Source organism: Cladophialophora bantiana (assembly GCF_000835475.1).
Source record: "Cladophialophora bantiana CBS 173.52 unplaced genomic scaffold supercont1.4, whole genome shotgun sequence".
NCBI classification, from domain to species: Eukaryota; Fungi; Ascomycota; class Eurotiomycetes; order Chaetothyriales; family Herpotrichiellaceae; genus Cladophialophora; species Cladophialophora bantiana.
Window position 1 is genome coordinate 1,857,247 of NW_015971578.1, and position 13,562 is coordinate 1,870,808.

The 13,562-nt window shown below is 54.0% G+C and overlaps 5 protein-coding genes across 5 annotated transcripts in view; 3 read left to right on the top strand and 2 right to left on the bottom strand.

Moving 5' to 3' along the window:
• Positions 1-736: 736 nt before the first annotated feature.
• Z519_03450 (uncharacterized protein) lies at positions 737-2,556 on the top strand (the record flags this gene model as incomplete). Its single annotated transcript, XM_016761200.1, has 2 exons — positions 737-1,767; positions 1,872-2,556. The coding sequence occupies 2 exons, from the start codon at positions 737-739 to the stop codon at positions 2,554-2,556; spliced, it is 1,716 nt and encodes a 571-aa protein (XP_016623050.1).
• A 661-nt stretch (positions 2,557-3,217) lies between these two features.
• Z519_03451 (uncharacterized protein) lies at positions 3,218-4,201 on the bottom strand (the record flags this gene model as incomplete). The annotated part of the gene is made up of 1 exon (XM_016761201.1): positions 3,218-4,201. One exon carries the CDS (start codon positions 4,199-4,201, stop codon positions 3,218-3,220), a length of 984 nt encoding a protein of 327 aa, XP_016623051.1.
• A 1,491-nt stretch (positions 4,202-5,692) lies between these two features.
• On the top strand, positions 5,693-7,833 carry Z519_03452 (uncharacterized protein; the record flags this gene model as incomplete). Its single annotated transcript, XM_016761202.1, has 2 exons — positions 5,693-6,888; positions 7,029-7,833. The coding sequence occupies 2 exons, from the start codon at positions 5,693-5,695 to the stop codon at positions 7,831-7,833; spliced, it is 2,001 nt and encodes a 666-aa protein (XP_016623052.1).
• A 754-nt stretch (positions 7,834-8,587) lies between these two features.
• On the bottom strand, positions 8,588-9,541 carry Z519_03453 (uncharacterized protein; the record flags this gene model as incomplete). Its single annotated transcript, XM_016761203.1, has 1 exon — positions 8,588-9,541. The coding sequence occupies one exon, from the start codon at positions 9,539-9,541 to the stop codon at positions 8,588-8,590; it is 954 nt and encodes a 317-aa protein (XP_016623053.1).
• Positions 9,542-10,515: 974 nt separating this feature from the next.
• Z519_03454 (uncharacterized protein) overlaps positions 10,516-13,562 on the top strand; it is a gene marked incomplete at both ends in the record, with an annotated part of 4,219 nt that continues 1,172 nt past the window's right edge. Inside the window, one exon of the mRNA XM_016761204.1 lies at positions 10,516-13,363. Within this exon, the coding sequence (XP_016623054.1) occupies positions 10,516-13,363 (2,848 nt within the window). The remainder of the gene's footprint in view (positions 13,364-13,562) is intronic.

Here is a 13,562-nt window from a genome sequence, read left to right on the forward strand (position 1 = left end):
GAGCATCCAACTCGAAAGATGGCCACATTGGACAGGGCCCCTTGGTATTAGCGATTCAGTGGGTCAAGGCAGGCGTGTTGACGATAGGCGAGGCTTGAGGCGATGAACAACAGATCATACCACCGGCAGGGTGGGTTGGATGATGTGTACCGAGTGCCCTGTACGTAGTACTTATATGTACCTACGGTACTGTAGCCCCTGGATGACAAGGCGAAATATGAAATTGGCAGCCTTATTTCCCTCTGGACGCCAAGAGCCAAATCTGGTATAGTGCGTCTTTTCTTATCCAACCCTCTCACTCCACCAACTTCAACTTCAACTTCGAATCAACTGCCCCTTATTGAATCATCGCTCTCTTCCATCCCCCTCACTCGTTAACCCCTTCTACCTGTTCCGTGATTTCTCTCTTCTTCCCTTTCGCGATTGTTTTTCTTTGCTCTCTAGTCTCGTCCAGACTAGACTGTATATGAAGGAAAAAGGGGGGGACTGTTACCAATTCTGGATTGTGTTGCCTGACCGGAGAACTCGGAGTGATTCTGACGAGCGGGTCGCCCAAGGGCCCCCCTATCCACGACAATAACCCCAGGTGCACGCGACTAACGGGGTGCCTGGCTCACTTTCACGTTCAGCTTCTCCCAGTTATTCGATTATCTTGAATAAGCTGGGTGCATTGGTATCATCACCCTCTTCTTTCATTTCGACATAGCACTTTTCACGCCGGGTCAGGGTTGTCAAGATGCTTGGGGCCTTTTTGTCGTTGCCAGCCACGCTGGCACTCTTATTCCTCAGCACCCTCACCATCGCTTATCGACCACTCCAATTCGTCAAGCATACAGGGCAGTCCGGCCGCGCAGATCAGGCTTTCAGCATGGTAAACTACTTCAATGAGACCACGCAACAGTCCGACCTGTACATCCGCATGTGGATGTTCCGGTATAAATCCTCCAACAAGGGCTGGGCCTCCCTGGGACTCGGACCACAGATGAAAGGCGCTCTTATGTTTATTATATACGGTGATCCTAACTCGGAGGATAAGTCGATGACCTTGACCGTAAGGACTGTGGACGGACATCATCCTCCTCGACCCATGGATGAGATGAAGGATTTCTACAGCGGCTATGTTCCCGAGGTAGACGTGGTGACGACCCATTTCGAGGACTACACCGGTGACTGGTATTCAGAGCAGATGCAAGCGAAGCCCTCGCACTTGGGCATCGCGGACTTCATCGTCCGCGGATACGACAAATGGGCAGCCCCGGAGCTTGCGGTCAAGAACGACACCACGAACCAAGCCATGATATGGAGTTCCAACTTCAGACAAGACTTCGAAGGGGACTTTTCGGTCGAGAGGGCCATTGATATGCACCAGTTTGGGCTAGGTTTCGGGTTTTTGTGGGTTGATCTGTTGAATGCGAGGAGCGATGTCGGATTTTTTGGCGACATCAACGAGTTAAATGATCATACTGGGATCAGTGAGACCGCAGAGCCCAAGGCGCCGACGGAAGAGGAGTTGAAGAAAGGGGATGAGATTATTGCGGCACAGAATGGCGCCGGCAGAACAAGTGAAGTTAACAGTGGAAGTGGTGAGGGCGACTCGAAAGAAGCGGTACCCGAAGACCCTGTGGATAAAGAGGCCGATGAATCAGCGCCGGCTCCCACAGATGCGAGTCCCGATAGCGACACTTCCGCACCCGGATCCGACGATGGCAGCAAGGTCGAACAGCCGGTCAAGTCGGTCAAGCAGTGGAACATCAGATCGATGATGTGGTATGTATATCCCCTTCCCATGTCTCTCTGCTCTTTTATGAGTGCCACAAGGACAGTTTCTTCCTTTTTGAGATCACATTTGACCATTTGCTGTGCAATAACAGGCACCTCCATGGCTTCCTGATGACCATGCCTTTCCTCGTCGGCTACCCCTTGGCAATATACCTCCTCCGCTCTCCACGCACGAGCGCGGCAGGAACGGCGTTCAACTACCATTGGACCGTCAACTCTCTGTCTTCCATCTCCGTCTCCATCGGCGCGCTGATCGGCTTCACGAACTCTCGCTCCATCTCGATCACGCATCAGTACGTCGGCATTCTCATCGTCTGCGCACTGGCTGTGCAGGTCGTCCTGGGCTGGAGACACCACGTCATTTTCATCTCGACCGGCGGCCGCAAGACCTGGATGAGCACCGTCCACGTCATCCTAGGCCGCGTTGTGCTCCCCGTCGGCATAATCAACGTCGTCTCGGGCCTCATGCTGCGACACTATGGCTGGCCGGTCATCTCGCTCTGCGTCGCCCTGGCTGTGGTCGAAGTGGTCGTCTTGACCCTCGTGGTGGGCCAGGCGAGGAAGAGAAGGCCCGGCGCCCTACAGAAAGGCCCCTCGGCACCGACGGCCGACGAGGCAGAGGAGTATTTTCAACTAGCTGGCGACGACGACGATGAGTTCAGCGACGATGACGATCATGACGAGGAGACGGGGCGCATGAACGCCAAGGAGAGAGCCAAGAAGGAAGCGGAGCGCGAGGAGCAACGGAAGAAATTGGCCAAGTTGGATCGTGTCTAGATGGACGGACGGACAAACCGACCCTGCATGCATGCACGGGACATGTGACATGGAGACGAGACCCCCCTTCTTTTTGTCCTGTTTTGGATGTGATAATCTCGACGGGTATGAAGCTATGGCGAGTGGTAGAGCAGAGCGGGGTGAAGGAAGTTACCATGGCTTGTTTGGAGGCTTACAAAGAGGGGGAAGGGGAGGCACTTTATTGTTTTGGAGAAAACCGATTTCAGAGAGCAGGGAAGGGAGGATTATATGTTTGCCTTCAATGGCATTTGGGACGGGAGCCTCTGGTTCTTCTTCCGGTTCCTCTGGTGCTGTTGCTGGCGCTGGTCCTTCTGGATCTGGTATATGTTCTGGTATATGGTCTGGTTCTTGACGTGATATTGACAGGACATCGTCCATCTCATGCCATGCATGTCAAGCCGTTCTCGAGCACAAGGGCGGGACTCGAATACACCTGTATGTAACAGGTTGAGATGTAGAAAATCTAGAATGCTTCTTCTTAATGAAGTAGTTGAGCGCATCTATTTTGGGCATGTTACACTCGAATCCAACCCCGCCATCGGTAGAGCAGAAACAGAGTGGCGCCTCGCGATTAGGAAATCGACACGGTCATTCGCATCCTTTCGGATGGAATTGTAACGAGCATCCGTCTCATCTGCCATCATAAGCCACCCACGATCTCCCTCCACTGTGGGACAAAATCACCCGCAAAGTACGTACCCCATACCGTGCCAGCGGCGATGAAAAGCCCGCTCAGCTTCTCCGTCCAGGTATGAAACCAAATGGCCGTCATCATGAGCATCCAAAAGTCAAGCACAACTACCGCATACAGAAAATATCTCGACCATATGCGCACCATCGCCACGGACTCCGACTCCCATCCTCCTACTGCCTTGCGTTCTTCCTCGGTCATCTCGTGGGCCACCGCCGCTGCGGCTCGAGGGGAGACGGACGGATGCACAGAATGGCGGTCGGCGATGTAGATTTCGTATATGAGGAAGGCCGAAGAGAGCGCGAGCATGAATACATGACCTGAGATATCGTGCCCGCCACGCCAGTCCCCCCCTGCGGCTTTACATGCAGGGCCCGAAGCAATCACGGTCATGTCCACAGCTTCTTCCAATCCGGTGTTGTTGATCAGTTGAGGCTCACAGCGACCCCCGGTGATGGTGAAGCTGCGATCGACAAGCGCCGGGCCAAAGCACCACTGTGTGGTCAGAATCCACGAGACGGTCACCAGGCCATAGCGCAAAATGGATTGTATGTAGTGTTTGTGCGCGCTGGCTGGAGGTGGTCGAGTGGTGATCTGAAGCACCAAGAAGGCTAGAGTGGTCCAGAACCAGCCAAATTTCACAAAATATACATTGAGGATGTTGCGTTTGCCGGCAAAGTAGTTTGTTGAATGGAAGTGTTGGGTGTGCAGGTCGGAGGCGATGCCCGGAGCGAGTGATTCGGCCGGTGGGCTGGCGACTGGGGAGAGGAACGCGAAGAGGGAGCCTAGGGCGAGGACAACGGGATAGATGAGGAGGAGGTAAGCGGATGGCCCTTGCCGGGTGGAAGGCATTGATCTCGGTGTAGTTGGATGCCTGTGTTCTTGCTCTTCTTGAAGTGCGACTGTCCGGCCGTTGCGTTGTACCGCAGGCATGGTAAGAAGGAGCCGCGAGGTCTATGGGGCGGAGGAGAGCAGAATGTCAGCTAGAGCCCAACATGGCCTTTTCAAATAGTTCAAACGAAGAGGTGGCCACAAGGAGAGTGCGGCAGCGGTCAAAACAAGATGCAGAGGCAGAGACAGAGGCAGAGACAGAGGCAAAGGCGATGACGGATGCGAGAGAAAAAGACAAAGGCCTAAGGTGTTTGGTCTAAATGACGTCAACTTTGTGGTCAGGCTGGTGAGGCAAAGACTGGCTCGACTGCCCTTGACTGCCCTCGACTGCCTGCGTCTGCACGGGACCTCAACTCTCAAACACGGCTCGTTCTTGTCTGTCTCGTCCCGTCGTTGGGTTTCTATGGTCCTTTCATCAACTCGCCACAGTCTGTACCCATGTTTCCCAGTCTTTGCATGGTCGCCGGTTCCTCTCACTCTGCCCAACCTGCCGATGTACTCGGTACGCACCACGAAGCCTAGTCTGAGTTGCGATCGGTGCTGAGCGCACCGCGAGGAATTGGGCCGAGACATTGAGGAATGGAAACATGGCTGTGCGAGAGGCAAAGCGAGATTGAAGGGCTGATTGAAGACATACCAAGATACATGCTGGAAATCTGGGAAAAGAGATGTGCATGGGCTCGGCGGTGATTGCTGCTGAAGCATATCACGTTTCTCGTTTCTCGTTTCTCTTCTCTTTTTCTTTTCTTTTTCTTTGTATGCCCATGAAGGAGATAACAGAGCTGCGCATTCCAGCCCCTAGGCGGTCCTCCATGGCGCTGCACAGGGTATCTCGGTATGTAGGGCTATGGTGCAAGAGTGCGACAAGGCTGATTGGAAATTCCGTCCCGAATGTCTGTCGATGACTCTGGCGCCGCCTCGCCACCGCTTGCAAAGCCACAGCGGTGATGTCGCTACTTGTACATATATAGTATTTCGTATGCCTGTATGCCTTACTCTTCCCCGGCTCCACAGAGTCGACATGGTCTTTTCATAGACCCAATCAGCAGCTTCAGGATCCATGTCTAGTGCTGTGCTACCTGGGCCGGCTGATGCGTCGAGACAGCGCGGGAATGGTGGTGGTACATACGCTGCAGATCAACCCACAGTTAGAAGGGCCGTCATAGCTATTAGAGGACCGAGTAGCCTGTTTAGTTTGCTGGGTCTGAATCAGCCATCAAAAGGAAGATGAGCTGGGGACTTGCAGCAGCAGGCAGAAAGTGAATGCGTGTGGTTGAATTTTCAGGCTTCAGCTTGAAGCTGCCCGTCTTCACTGTTCACTGTTTGTCGCCTTACAAATCTGCACGACACGAGAGACCAGAGACGGCTTCACCGCATAGTGGCCTGTCGCCTGTCGCCTGTCGCCTGTTGCCCTGGTTTCGCATTCCCTGTGTGAGACTCTGGCTTTGCATATCAGCTGTCGCATATCCCCAATCGTTCATCTTCTCTCGCTCGCCCCTTGTGACAACCGGACTCCGCCCAACTCGGTTCGAAATGGATCTCCAACGAGTACGAAAATCCGTGGCTTCGGGTGGCAGCAGCCTCGTCGATCTCCCCGAATACATTATCACGTCCTTCTTCCCCGGAGCACGACCATTGCTGGACAGCCACCCGTCCTTCTTTCGCTTTTTTGGCGTTCTCCTGGCCCTCTACTACTTCGGCCCCGTCGCTCGGCTGAAATCACTATGGTCTCAATTCTCTTCCATCATTGTCGCCACCATCAACATCTCGTCTGAAGAGGACCTCTTCGGCTATCTCACTTCTTTCTTGTCGGAGCGCAGGACCCTCCGTGCGGACCAGGTCTTGAATGCTGTGTCGAACAACTCCCAGGACTCGGGGCGGCGGAGAGGTCGGCACCATGATCCAGACCTCGAAGAGACCCGAAGGGCCGCCGAAACTCCCAAAATCAAGTACGAGCAAGGCCAGGGCCTGCAGCTGTTCGTCCACAAGGGGAAGCTGTTCTTTTGTAGCCGCAAGTACGGGGAGGGCCACACCTACTATGGAAATCGCTATAAGAGGATGGAAATCATCTCTCTGTCGTGCCTCGGCCGCTCGACGCAACCCATCAAGGACCTAATTGAACATGTTTACTACCTGAACAAGGCCAAAGAACGCTCTTTGACTATCATTCGCCGACCCTATCGGGGAGGCCAGACATGGAGCCGAGTCACCTCGAAACCCCGGAGAGCGCTCGACACGGTCATATTGGATGCCGAGCAAAAGGAACAGGTCCTCGCAGACGTGGCCGAGTACATGGACGAAGCAACCATGACTTTCTACGCGAACCACGGTATTCCCTACCGACGCGGTTATCTGTTCCATGGCCCGCCCGGAGTGGGCAAGACGTCGTTCGCACTTGCCCTCGCTTCCAAGTTCAACCTGGACGTGTATAACCTCTCGTTACTCGACAACGACCTGACCGACTCGGATCTCATTTCGCTTCTCAACCAGCTCCCCGGCCGATCGCTGCTGCTGCTGGAAGACATCGACACCGCCGGTCTGAATAGAAAAGGAGGGAAGCCTACCACGTCGTATCGGAGTAGTCGGCGCATGAGACTGCCCCCTCGCGATCCTGACGACTATGAGATCGGCAATGACGAAGAAGGCGGCAGTGCGTCACGCGTCACGCTCAGTGGCCTGCTGAACGCGATTGATGGAGTGGCGGCGCCAGAAGGCCATGTTTTGATCATGTAAGTCAATCCACTCCCACTTTCCGCATTGGAAGAGCAGGAGGACTCGCCTTCACATTCGCGGAGCTGTCTCCTTTATCACTCCCTGACCCAGTCCTACATTCATCGATGTGACAACCATGCTAACGGCAATTGTGAAGGACAACGAACAAACCGCATGAACTCGACGACGCGCTTGTGCGAGCAGGCCGAATCAGTGTGAGAGTGGGGTTCAGGAATGCGAGCAAAAAGCAAGCAGAGGAGATATTCTTGAGGATGTATTTGAATCTGCCGAGCAGGGCAAGCTTGAGAGGTATGGAGGAGGCTGCAGCAGGAGCAGCGACAAGGACGACAACTGTTCCTGGGTGTTCGTCTGGGAGCGAGCCTCAAAACGGGGACTTCGATCTGCCCGACAACTCGGAAACCACGCGTCTCCGCCTTCTCGCCCACAAATTCGCCTCGCTCATTCCCGAAGGCGATTTCTCACCCGCTGACCTCCAAGACTACCTCCTCATTCACAAAAAGGACCCTGAGAAGGCACTAGACGAGTTGCCGAAGTGGATGGAAAAGTTGTATGAGGAGAGAAAGAGGAAGGAGGATGAGAAGGAGGAGGAAAGGGAAGAGAAGAGGGAGAAGAACAGGGAGGAAAGAAGAAGATTTAGAGAGGAGGTGAAGAGAGCTGTCCAGGGCGGAGAGGGGGACGGGGACGAGGATGGGGATGGCGTCGACGACAAGAACGAAAGGAAGGATGATGGGCATGAGAAGAAGAGCCAAGTGGAAGCCGAAGGAGATGGAACTGTTGCTGCTGCCAGTGACGAGAAGAAGGCCGAGGACAAAGGCGTCGAGGAGAACCACGACATCCCTGCCCAGAAGAGGGACGCCGCTCGAGAGGAAAAGCCTGATGACGCCCAGACCGAAGAGGGAAAAAAAGACACAATCACACTCTCCCCCCGCATCGAACCTTAGATGATTAGACCGTTGTCGAATCAATGCGCCTGCTGATCTCGACCGGTCGTCCGGCTGCCTGTTCGGCTTCATGTTGCGTCGAACCGCGTTGGATTTGATAATGGGTACGGAGGGCCTTGTATCGGTGTGGTTCCCCAACCTCGCCTCGACCTCGACCTCGACCTGGCAATGAGTAACCGAAAGAATCCAAGGTGCGAGAATTTACGATACAGCCACGCATGTACTGGCTGGCACCTCGGGCCCGAGAGGCGCGGTGTTGTCCTTGCTCCAGACTGTCAGGTTACCGGAGTCGTGCAGGTATATTGACGAGCCTGCCCCCGAGCATTGTGACGCAAAAAAAATAGTGCGTTTCATTAGAGTGTCATCATGACAACAACACGTCGGTTGGAAGAGTTACATACATAAGGCACATACATAGGAAAGAAATTGACGGGGAGAACCGAGTCGTGGTATCCTGCTTCCAAACCCCGGATCGGGCGTCCTGGCTGCAGTAATTGTGCAACGACCACCTGGCAATAGATAATGTAGAGCTAATTCCTCGGTTACAAGCCTTTTCATTCACTACCGACGGCACCGAGACAGGACAAGTCGACTCATCTGGCACACCAAATCTTCTGACCCCTTCCTTGTCCCTAGGGATCACCCAACATGTCTTTTTTTGCTGTGATGATCGCATGCTCAACCAGGTAGTGGGTTGAATTTGTACCGGTGCAAGGAAGCTGTATGTCGCCGCCCACTCGCTCCTGTGGGCATTTTAGAACACGAATGGAATCATCCTCCATCTCTTGATAATCTCCCAGGCCCTGTCGGGAAATTTCGTGCGAAGCCATTCCTTCGTCCCGGCCGCCGTCACACCAAGGTTGACCGTGACGAAGACCAGGGCGCAGAAGAGCGTCCAGTTTATGGATGTTGTTGCTGGTTTTTGATTGTAATGATACTGCTGAAGGTGGTGGTGGTGGTGTTGTTGAGAAGGGGGCGCGTCTACGACGGCAAGACTGAGGTAAATGAGACATTCGGCCGTGTAGTGCGGCGCTACTATCCATCGGAACGCATGTTTCTCCGGCAAAGTGTATTTCTTCAGGCTCGACAAGTAGCGGTGATAGAGATTTTGTCTGTCGCTGGCCCAGAAGAAGACGATCGTGCAGATGAGAGTCTTGGACGTCCACAGAATACTTCCTTGATTCCTGTCCGAATCAGGCCGCGACGGTCGAATGAGGTTGGCATCGAGATGCTCAACCCAGATGGCGATGTTTGTGGCAATGTAATATGCCATGCCAATGGCATAGTGTCCTATCCACATCCGCGATTTGCTCTGTTGGGTAAGGACGAGACATTCAACTAGTCTTCGACAGCCCTGAACAAGCATCAACATCGAGCAGAAAGCCGGGATGTCCGTGTCCTGATTCTCGGTCGTCCCTGCATATTGATGGAAAGTGAACAGACAAGCCAACGAGCATGCGATGGAGAGGATGTAGAAGTGAGTGAACCACGAATGAGGGACGGTGAAAGTAGCAACGTAGTCGAGGAACTTTACGCCTACCGAAGGCTGCTTCTGCTTTCTGTCCTCACTACCGCGAGCTGGGTCTCGCGCACGCGCACCGTACGCGAGGAATCGGTCTCCGAGCGCAGGAATCAGGCGGACTGCGAAGATTGCAAGACTGCTGAGGAGATAGAAGGCTCTGATCGCCCAAATGACTAGATTGAGCATTGGGTCTGGGTCTTGTTGATCATGTGTCTCGCAGTACCAAGCAGAGCAACAGAATTCGTGTTTCAGAGCTTGTAACCCATGCAGCTCAGGGTTCAAAACAACGCCAATGTCGGCTTTGCCATCGTCCCTTCTGGCGCTTGCTGGCTCTTGCAGATCAGAAACGCCGTCGCACAGGGCACGGAACAAGCGAGTCTGGGAGCACCGGCCCGCCTGAAAGTCAAAAGCGAACAATAATAATACGAGCCTGAGGAGATACGACGAGTGATCATTGAGTGGTGGAATGACGGTCTACGTAAGTGGCCAAGGTGAAATCTGGTTTGAAGAGGGATGGAAATTGGGCTGCTGATCAAAGATCCGTTGACTGCCGGAAGGTTCTGCCAGGGACGCCTCCGACTGGTTAAGCTTCGGGGGGGCCCTTTGGGGGGGTCAGATAAGTGGCCTGCCCCTAGTAGGCTTTTTTTAGGCAGCAGCTCTGGTGCCAGCATCGCCGGGAGGGCCTGGAACTGCGAGTGGAGAGCCGCCAATTCCAATGTGAGCCCCCATGAGCCAGGCAAGGTCTGGGCAAACTGGGGGACGGCCTAGTGAGGCTAGTGAGGCCTCTCACGTGAACTAGATCTGGAGCCACCAAGGCACCAAGCAGGACTTGGAGTGGAAATCGAGTTTCGTCTTCCCCCGTCTCTTTGGCCTTGTGTTTATGTGCTGCACAATGTGGTGAACCCATCAAAAAATCCACCCAGAAGACACCCTCCATCTCCCTGCACCGGGACAGACATTTCTCCATCGACCTCAACGCTCGTCCACCGCTCTAAGACGCTATCGCCTGCCCGGGACTGCAAATCTCTAGCCCTTCACCGCCGGTGCCCGTCAACGCCTTCTGCCCCCCAGCCTCCCACTCCATCCGCAACATCCAGTTCCCGTCCAAAACGGCAGACGACACCCTCCAAGGTAATAATGAAGAGGAGGCGAACACCGTTATGACTGATGCGCTCGGCTCCCACGAGTCTCAAAATGCCACCCTCCAAAAGACCACCGACCAGGCAAACACTGACGAACCACCGAATGCACCTGCCATCGTGCCAAAGTCTGAAGAAATGACCTCAGGTTCAGCGCCTGCTGAAGGCGCCGTTGACCAGGTCATGACTGACGCACCTGTTGAGGCCGATGCAGATGGCGATTCGGAGGCAGAGACGTTGATTCAGTCACCAGAGAAGCAGAGGAACACCGCTGATAACACACCTGTAGCAGGATCGGCAAGTCTGACCAGGCCCAAAGATGGGGATTCGACTGCTGAAGCTACTGCGACCGAAAATGACAACAGTTCCAGAAAGCGCAAGCGTAGTATTGATGATGTGCAGGACGGTCCCGCGTTTTCCACCTCCAGTCGTCGCAGCTCACCTTTATCATCGCCCCGAATACCGCCGCTTTCCCCAGATAGTGATTCAGATGTATCGGTCCATATCGTATCGCCAAAGCCAAAGCCAGCGCGACGGAAGCATGAACACGATATCGCCGATCTGGGTGATGCCGAAGGCAAGCCAGTCAAGAATCAAAGTAGCAAGCGTCGCCCAAGCGATATTCTGCCTCCGATAAGCAAACATCGCACAAAGAATAGTAGTGGCGGAGTGGACCCAACCTCGTCAGAACGCCGCGAAACCAGGTCAGCTACTTATCCGCGCCATTCTTCGCAAGACCGCTCTCCTTCGCCAAGGCCGCAAAGGCGGGAGCATAGGCGTGGTATATCAACCCAGTTGACGCTTGGCGATGTTGAGAGGAAAAAGCACGGTCGACCTTCGACAGTGCTCATTAGACGAAGTGGTTCGGCAGACAATAGTCGTGACCGGTCGGTCTCTTCGGACGTGTCAGATTCCCCTCGACAGCCACGACCAGCGCCGCTGCACAAGTTCTCGTCTGCCGAGCATGATACCATGTCGCCGGCGAAAGCTCCTGCTGGCCCTCGCAAGTGGCGCGACAAGAACGGTAGAACCTTCCTGTCACGGGCCTGTAGTAATAACGACCTGGCGGCAGCGAAAGCCAAATTTGCCGAAAGACCAGAAGATCTCAACCTTCCAGACAATGCAGGCAATACTCCACTTCAAATCGCCGCGCTCCAGGGCTATGTTGATATTGTGAGGTTCTTGCTGGAAAAGGGATGTGAAGTCGATACTCGCAACATCGATAGAGACACAGCACTTATCGATGCGGTTGAAAATGGTCATGTTGAAGTTATCAGACTTCTTCTTGAGTATGGAGCGAATCCACGAATGGGCAACGCTAAGGGCGATGAGCCGTACGAACTCGTTCCTCAAGACGACGAAAACTATGAACAGATCCGACGGCTGCTTGCCGAAGCGAAAGAGAAACCTAGTAACAGGCGTGTGTCTTCGGAGCACAACGACATGGCTCGAGACGGGAATTCATCAAGAGCAGCGTCTGCTGCTAGTCCCCGCGATTCACCGCCCTTGATGGGTCCTAGAAGTCCCCCGACTGCTTATGGGAGGCGGAGAACCGGTCGAAGCGAATCGACTCGAAACGATCTTCTCTGGCAAGCGAATACTCAGGAAAATTTGAAAAAGTTGGCTGGAAAGGGGGATGTCCAAGGTGTGGCCAGCATCCTCAACGTGCTGCAAAAAGCGGAAACAGAGTCTCTGATAGCGGCGGCCAAAGCAGGGCATGAAGAGGTTTTGCAGCTGATTCTGGCGATGGGTGATCCCGAACCTGACCCCGACCCAATTCGGAGCCTCAGACCTGGGTACAACACTCCTATGCTTGCAGCTATCGGAAAGGGACATCCAGAAGTTGTCGCACTTCTCGTTGAGCAGTTAGGTTTCAATCCTACGAGGAAGATTCTTAAGGGGAAGACTTACTATGAGATCTCTGCCGAGCGAAAAGGTGAACGATGGCAGCAGGAATACCAGATCCTCAAGACTGCGTACGACAAATTCGTGGCCAACCACCGAAGGTTAAGTTCTCCACGAGCCACTAGAGATGTGGACAAGGCGAGAGCTCGCGTTCATCGTCATTCTCAGTCTCCGGCTTCCAGCAAACTGCAGATTTCTTCAAGCCCGACCTTGGCGCACAAACATTTAGTAGGGAAGTCACCACGTTCGACAGAGAAAGAAAAGGACCGGGATTCTGGATTTGTGGACGGTCCCGACAAGCGCAAGCAGCATGCTTCGAAGCGAGACGTCGCAGACTCATCTGTCGCGGTCTCCTCTGATCAGGACCACACCATACATATTTCTAGAAAGGCTTACATCAAACGACGGAGTCAGAGTGACTTGCCACTTCCGCCCGATCTGGACTCTGAGGTTACACATCGACGAAGACGACTCGTTACAGGTAAAGAGCATCGCAGCCGGAAAAGCAATGTAGATACGTCATCAGATGAAGAGCTCATAGTGACGGTGAAGATGGAAGACAGACCAAGTACGGCGGTGCTCAAACGAACCAGAGAAAGTGTGTCACCTGGGACAGCAGGAGCTGAGGAGGGTGACAGTGATCGCAACGCTGTCAAGAAGCGGAGGACCGTTATCGAGAGTAGTCCAGAAGAAACCCGTCCTGGTCCCGGGAACCAGAACAATCCTTCTTCATCTCCAACTCTTTCCCGCAAAACGGAAGAGAGTATTGATTTGAAGCGCCAGAAAGCCAAATCTGAGTCTACTGTGGAGGGAGAACCGACGGAGGCCATGGATACTGACAGCCCGACACAAGACATATCGTCTGACACTATTGAAGTTCCACCGCCGAAGAGCCTTCTCACTGATGCAGAGATTCGACGCGTAGTGACTCCTGAACCCATCAAAACCGAGCCGGTCGAGACGGGTCCATCCGAGACCGATCTTCAATTTCAACGAGAAGAAAAAGCACGCAAAGCTGAAGAGGCTAGGCGACTTGAGGAGGCCAGAAGACATGAAGAGGCAAGACGACTCGAAGAAGCCCGGCAGCTCGAAGAAGCCCGGCAGCTTGAAGAAGCCCGGCAGCTCGAAGAAGCCCGGCAGCTCGAAGAAGCCCGGCAGCTCGA